The sequence below is a fragment of the Suncus etruscus genome, chromosome 13 (genome assembly GCF_024139225.1).
Source record: "Suncus etruscus isolate mSunEtr1 chromosome 13, mSunEtr1.pri.cur, whole genome shotgun sequence".
In the NCBI taxonomy this organism is placed as follows: Eukaryota; Metazoa; Chordata; class Mammalia; order Eulipotyphla; family Soricidae; genus Suncus; species Suncus etruscus.
In genome coordinates this window covers 46,274,474-46,282,207 of record NC_064860.1, presented here as the reverse complement: position 1 = coordinate 46,282,207, position 7,734 = coordinate 46,274,474, and the positions used below count along the sequence as shown (strand labels likewise).

Genomic DNA, 7,734 nt, shown 5'->3' with positions numbered 1-7,734 from the left:
CTGCTGCTTTCATTTTGTGCCTTGTTCTACCTCAACAATCCTCATACAAATATGCAAGTATAGTCAAAAACTGCAAGACCCCAAGGGCAGTGACCAAGTCACATTGTTCTGTACACTTCAATAATTTTCACAGGTATCTTAATGAATCATTTTCTTTGCTGTGGGTACTTTCAATATTCTCCATAATTAACTCCGATTTAAAAATGTCACTGTTGCATAAAGCTGTTCTGTCGCTACAACCCAAGGAAATAAATAGACATCAAATATGGAATACATAAATGAAAACACAGAAAAAATTGTGATTCGAATGCTAAGCAGTACTTTAATTAGGCAGGAATAGAGGAAGATAATTACATTTAGCTGGCAAAATATCGGACATTTTGGGGTGGAAATATAAGTGATAAGAACTTCCAAAAGTGGTGCCCTGTTAAGTAGTTTCAACATAAAATTATAGTAAGTAAAGCCACCAATATATGATCAAAAAAGCCATTATTTGAAGGTCAAAGCCAATTTGTAGATTTTCTCCAGCTTTCAAGTTGATATTTCAGGAGGCACTACCAGTCATTCAGAGAATAAAATGGTTGAAAATGACTGTATGTATAGTTGTTGGGTCTGTGATAGTCAGATATGTAACTAAGAGGTTGACGTCTATAAGACAAGTAGCTCAAGGGTTGACGGCCATAGGTCATGTAGCTCATGGGCTGAAGACCATAGTTTAGGTAGCTCAAAGGTTGACAGCAATAGGGCATGTAGTTCCCAGGTTGGTAGCCATAGGTCTGATAATGTTGAGGATGGCATCTCAGAGACTGTCTCCAGGAAACTGGCTGGCAGGAACTGTTCCTACTGTCTGTGATTGAATGGTAGTCATTTCCTTGATGGGATCCCTGCTCATCAGAAGTAACTGGAGAGCAAGCAGATGTGCTATTGTTGCCACTGTCACAACTGGTTGGTAGGCAGCTGATAGGCTTCTCATTGGACTCTTGGCAGCTTTCTTGCACTGCTTTGCTCGCGGGGCTGCTGGTAGGAGAGCAGGTTTCTTGGTCACAGCTCGTCTCAGTAGAGCAGAAGCCCTGGGTGAGGTGACAGAAGCATGGCAGAGATTCCCATGGGAAAGAGTGCTATAGTTTCTAGAACTGCAGTTATTGTAGGACATGGTGAAGGTCAGGCTTTGGTCAAATTTCTAAGAGTTGCTATGGAAATCTGATCATCTATGGCTAGAATTATCTTTTATATATTCTGTCTACTAGGTGTTGGTTCTCACAATGGTTCATTCTCCTACTCATATTTCAGAACCAATTCTCTAGCATCTCATTAAACAATTATTCATTTTTTCTTACCAAGCAATCTTCCCACCAGCCTGTAAAATATATATTATTTGTGTCACATCCTTGAGATAACTGTCATTCTATTGTCAATCATGCATTCTTGATTATCTCTTTCAATGCATAGGTCTTCTGCTTCATTAGCAATCATGCTTGTCTAGAAATTCCGAGTGTTTCCTAAAATTTTGGTAACTCTTCATGAACGGAGCCTTATAATTAGAGAAAATTCAGTGTGGCCAGTTATTTAACTAAGAATAATATATGCATGTCTAAGTATTCAATAATATTAAGGATAGATATGAGAAATGATAAATAATAAAAATTATTGAAGATTTCAAAATTATTTTGCATTCTTCTAAGCTTTAACCTGATTTACATTATGGGAATTTTTATATGAATATTATATTCAATTGTATCTTTCTTAATGAGCAGCAGTGACCTGGAAAGCTTTAATAACCTTTACTAAGATCCAGACCCAATGAGACTATATGTCATTGTTCTAATTTTTATTAGTCTGAAACTGATGCTGTTGACATATATACATTTTGATAGCTCCTGTACAAAAAAACAGAGATAATATATCCTTGAATGTTGATCTAAGTAAATCTAAGAACATAATTACATATATCAAAGATGTGTATATATTTATATTTTTAAATGATGATATTCTAATAAATATATGTACATACATACATAATTTGTAATTATTAATTTTCAAGTTCTTTTAGAAAGATACACTAATTTATATTTGAGATTATATTTTTTCTGGTCACTATTTGGGATTAGAATGCATTTCTACATAGAAAAAAGAGTAGAAATTTCTAGTCTGACAAGAAGAGAAATGTTTCAGCTTAGTAGGAACATTGAAGCCTATTACTCTACCTTAATCACATTATTACTGGATAAATGGAATTTTATAAGCTCCTTGAGGGGTTGTATTTAGGATAATTATATATATATATATCATATGTCTTGTTCCAAAAGCACTGGAATATGCTTTTGGTTTTAACTACTGAAATAAAAAGTAATAAATAACTTATAAAACAGTGTTATGATTTCACCCACGCACACACTCTCCATTGTTTAGTATTAGCATCATATTTCTGAATGGGAAGCAAGATGAGCAGATGTGTAGACAGAGTAGATGTAGCAAAACTATATGAGTCTGGTACCATTGAATTACTTTACAGTCACTTTCAGTTAGATGTCATACTATCATGTAAATGCTATGTAAATGATAACAAATGTAAATGATACCAAGAATGACCCTTCCCATTATCCACCTAGCACAATTTGAATAAATGTGTGGTCTCACAACATTGACAGACTTTGAAGCTCAGCCTTTGTGACCAAGTTGGATTTAACTGAGTCAACATTTAGATTACTGACATGGTCTTTGCAAGTCTGCTTGAGAAAATGGCCAATGGTTCTTCATCCACATTATACATATCACTGCTCAAAGCTTCAAAAATCTCTCATGGTGGGGTTGGAGCAATAGCACAGCAGTAGGGCATTAGCCTTGCTTGTGGGTGACCCAGGACTAACCTGGGTTTGATCCACTGTGTCCCATATAACCCTCTGAGCCAGGAGCCATTTCTGAGAGCATAGCCAAGAGTAACCCTGAACATCACCTGGTGTGGCCCAAAATCCAAAAGCCAAAAAAAAAAAAAAAGCCTCTCATGGATTGTGGGAGACTGCTCTAGCCTGCACAAATATGGATGCTATCAACCTTAGCCTCTATCTCTGTGGATAGTTCCACTGAGCTGCATACGTGACTGCTGGCAGGTTCTAGCCCATGAGCAAATAGGAAATCTTGCTATAACATAGCCCCTTGTACTAACCACAGGGCCATGAGACCAGAGACAAGATAATATTTCCTTATATGTCTCTGATTCCGGTCAAGCTAAAGGTTACTAGGATCAGTCATTCAGTCATTGAGTCATGCCTCCCCCTTTTTTCCTTTCCCACCTCCTTTGGGCTGTGCTTAACAAGGCACACTCTATCCTTTTTCCCTTTTTGGCCAAATACCTGTAGTAAGCATATAATTGGTAAAAAGCTTGTTTGAATTGACCAATGCTTGTATGCCCCATAAGTTTAATGTTTAGTACCTTTATTCATTTTTGGTTATGTGCCTATGCTTGGAATATAATTGGATAAGAGATGGTTTGAAATGACCAATAGTTTTTGAGACATACTTCCCCTTGTGTAAAAAATATATATAAGTGCTTGCCTGCTTAATAAATTGCCTTTGATCAGATAAAAGACTTAGGCCTTCTTTCTAACCTCTACAGATTTTTCCCATAGATATTTCGGATCGGGTCGGCTTCAAGTGAACCCACGAATAAGTTGCGGCATTCATCCCCTTCACCCTGCTGGCCGGGGTCCCCAGAAAGCCGCAATGGATCATTAAAATGAGTTGAGTACTTAGTAAGTCTTCTCCATTTTTGACATCAGAGAAATTTCACAGTGACACTGAGCACACCTTTTATTCTTTCTACAAATATTACATTATTTAGTATTCTCATTCTACTAGCAGCATTAAAAACACATTGTTATGATATTTAAATAAACCAAGAAAATGGAGCGATTTAAGCTATACTTCTTTTTATTGAGTAGGGGAGTATGTTATATATATTAACATAACCCCTTTTTATTCATGTGTAAAGAATTGTTTTTAAAAATGAGTTAAAAACGGGGCCAAAGAGATAGCATGTAGGTAAGGCATTTGCCTTGCATGCAGAAGGACTGTGGTTTGAATCCTGGAATTCCGTATGGACCTGTGAGCCTGCCAGGAGCATATCTGAGCATAGAGCCAGGAGTAACCCCTGAGCACTGCCAGATGTGACCCAAAAAACAAAAACAAAAAAAAAACAAAAAAAAGAGTTAAAAACTGACCATTTTATCTGAAAAAATGGCACGACTGGCAACATATATTTTCTAATTCTGGAAACTGATATTCTGTAATGAGATGTGATCCTCAAAACAATTAAATGTCAAGGTACACTCAAAAGTTCAAGAGGACACCAGGGTGGTTTTAGCCTTTATATATATTAACATAATAACAGATATGTGCTGATGTATTATTAGATAGATGAATCTCTTGTTTCTTATTGCTCATGTTTAGATTAAACTGATTGGAATGCAGAGTTTTTCCTTTTGGTTATTTAGTGTGCATACAAATCCATATTTAGTGAACTCAATATTGTCAACTTATATGTAATAAACTGTATCTGAGAAATTTGTATAAAACATGTCAGAAGTATCATGTGAATAAATATGTCTAGTCTCTTCTGAAACTGAATACATAACCCTCCCCCCAAAATATTTTTACATTTTATTGGCCAACTATAATCATCTTGCTTTGTAAGAGGTTGCTTGTCTTTTAAACACATGATTAATTTAGATTTTACATTTGTTAATATTTGGGAAGGCTGAATTTCTTTCACTGGAGAACATCAGAGATATGGGATAAACTAAAATATATTTTAGTGGTCCAAACTAAAACCATATAGTTTAAAACATAAATAACAGAATATCAGATTATGTGCTCAAGTATAAAATTTATGCCATGTTTTTATACTTACATAAATAAACCATGATATAAAGACTATGAAGTAAATAATAGAAAACTCTTCTGTGGGACCAGAGCAGTGGTGCAAGTGGTAAGGCGTTGCCTGAGTTAATCTAGGATGTACTGCAGTTTGATCCCCTGCATCCTATATGGTCCCCCAAGTCAGCAGTGATTTCTGAGAGCATAGCCAGATGTAACCCTGAGCATCACTGGGTGTGACCCCCCCTACAAAATTAAAAAAACAGAAAACTCTTCTACTTAGAATTCCAAATTATATATATATATATATCTTGCATTTTTCTATATATAGAGATAGAGAGATACACTACTCATAAAAATTAATGTGCAGGGACCGTCTGCAAGAAACTGAAAATTGTCCCATAACTCACTCCTTATACAAAAGTCAACTCAAAATGAATTAAAGACCTTGAAATTAGATCAGAATTTATAAAGTTTATTGAGGAAAAAATAGGCAGAACACTCGAAGACCTATATATTAAAAAGTCTTCGAGGATGGAACACCAATGGCAAGGATTTTAGCATCAAACATAAACAAATGGGATTACATCAAACTAAGAAGTTTCTGCATGGTGAAGGAAACCCAACTTAAAACAAAAAGACAGCTAACTGAATGGGAAAAAATTTTCGCACTAAACACATCAGATAAAGGCTGATAACCAGAATATACAAAGCACTCAGAAAGCTGAGTCCCTCAAAACCAAATAAAGCCATAGAAAAATGGGGAGATGAAATGAAGAGACACTTCTCTGAGGAAGACTGAAAGATGGCCAACAAACTCATGAAAACATGCTCACCTTCATTCACCATTAGGGATATCCATATCAAGACAACAGTGAGGTACCACCTTACACCAGTGAGCATGGCTCACATCAAAAATAATGGGAACAATCTGTGTTGGCAGGGGTGCGATATGAAAGGCATTCTCATTCACTGCTGGTGGGAATGTCCCCTAGTCCAACACCTATGGAGAACAGTCTGGAGAGTGCTCAAAGAACTCAGAATTGAGTTGCCTTTTGACCCAGCAATTGCTTTACTAGGTATTTACCCCCAAGTCGGAAGGACATTCATATCAAAGTATGTGTGCACCACACTTTTTATCGCAGCATTCAGTATAATAGCCAAGTCTTAGAACCAACCTCTATGTCCAACAACAGATGAGTGGATCATTAAGATGTGGTATCTATACACAATGGAATACTACATGGCAGTCAGAAATGATACAATCACAGACTTTGCAGCAACGTGGATGGACCTAGAACATATTATGTTAAATGAAACAAGCCAGAAGACGAAAGATAAACACAGAATACTAGCACTATTCTGAAGTACCTAGAATATACACCAGATATACAACCAATACCCAGCGATTAATAACAGGGTGTAAAAGGATAGAAATCTCAAACACTGTAATAATCACCAAATACTGGAGAGTAGAGCCCAAAACAAAGGGAAGAGAAACAACACAAAGCCTGACTACACATTATATCATAAAGAAACCAGCAACAGCAGAAACAGCAGCGTAGAGAGAACAGGTATGTAATTATCATTTTACTACAAAGGCACATAATAATTTACTAGGGAATTTATACAGGATTACAGGTAAGGATTAAGACAGAAAATTACTGAGTCCAAAGGAAACATCTCAAAACATTAAGTTTGAATGCCTCAACCTTACCACATTTAAAATAACCTCTCAGTTTTTCTGTCCATAGGGGTTCCTGGCTACAAAGGGTGAACATTCTATGGTGGTACCTCAGTGCTCAGTCACACGAGGCACCATACTCTGCTTGAATCATAAAAATGACCGGATAAAACTCTTTAAAATACCCTTTATCTCTAGATTATGCCTTCTTTTAGGACCTGAAGAACATGACCAGCCTGATCACCGAAGCAACAACCGTGACCTACAGATTCTTACCACAGGGCCTAAGCGTCGAACACGTTCAACCAAACTAACATGCACTTGCTCTTATAACCTCCCTTCTCATTACTTCATTTTTTTTTGTTGTTTGATTATTGGTTTGTTTTGTTTTTCCTATTTTCTCTTGTCTCCCTCTTCTTCCACCTTCTCCACCCCACTATCATCAATTCAATGTATGTCAAATAAAAACCACATGGTTACCTCCTCTATAAGAAAGGAAAGCTGACATATAGGGTGCTGTGGACAATACTGCAAAGAGTAAACACCTATATAGATAGACCTCACTAACACAATGGTCAGTACTCGAGACACGTAACCTATACATATCCAAAAGTTGATCTATTAGTTTCCTTTCCTTACAAGCACTATACTTACCTAACTTTCTGTACTCAATGCACCTCTTGCCCTCCTCATCTCTCTACATTAATATACACCTAAGATAACTTCTATATGTTTATATGTGGGCAGGAGCACACAGATATAGGAATCCAAATCCTCCTTAAGGGACAAACCTAAACCACAAACAACCCATACCTATACCCTATATAACCCCTCCCATATACTATTCCCTCACCCTCCTAAAGAAATCCGACTATCCCTTCACCCCTCAATCCCACCCCCAATAATCCCACCACATTATAACTCTTCACTCTCAGTTCTTAATCCATTAGGCATCAAGACTGACCTCCTACCCCAATGAGCCAGTACCCACTACCCAAGTGAAGAGACACCCACTCAAACTCTCACCTCATTCCCGGCAAGAAAATACAATCAACACCCCAACTGACCATTGCAGTGTGGCCCTCCTAATCACCTCTCCCTAATGTGGACTGTGGCTTGATACCGAAACTAGCTCCAAAGAACCCCCACTGCAAGAACACTACCCAAGACCTCCCTGC

The 7,734-nt window shown here is 37.1% G+C and overlaps 1 protein-coding gene across 1 annotated transcript; it reads right to left on the bottom strand.

The window, feature by feature from the left end:
• Positions 1 to 554: 554 nt before the first annotated feature.
• On the bottom strand, positions 555 to 5,714 carry LOC126025820 (keratin-associated protein 26-1-like). Its single transcript, XM_049785581.1, has 2 exons — positions 5,709 to 5,714; positions 555 to 1,070 (listed from the first exon to the last, which is right to left on the bottom strand). The coding sequence occupies exons 1-2, from the start codon at positions 5,712 to 5,714 to the stop codon at positions 555 to 557; spliced, it is 522 nt and encodes a 173-aa protein (XP_049641538.1).
• Between the last annotated feature and the right edge of the window lie 2,020 nt (positions 5,715 to 7,734).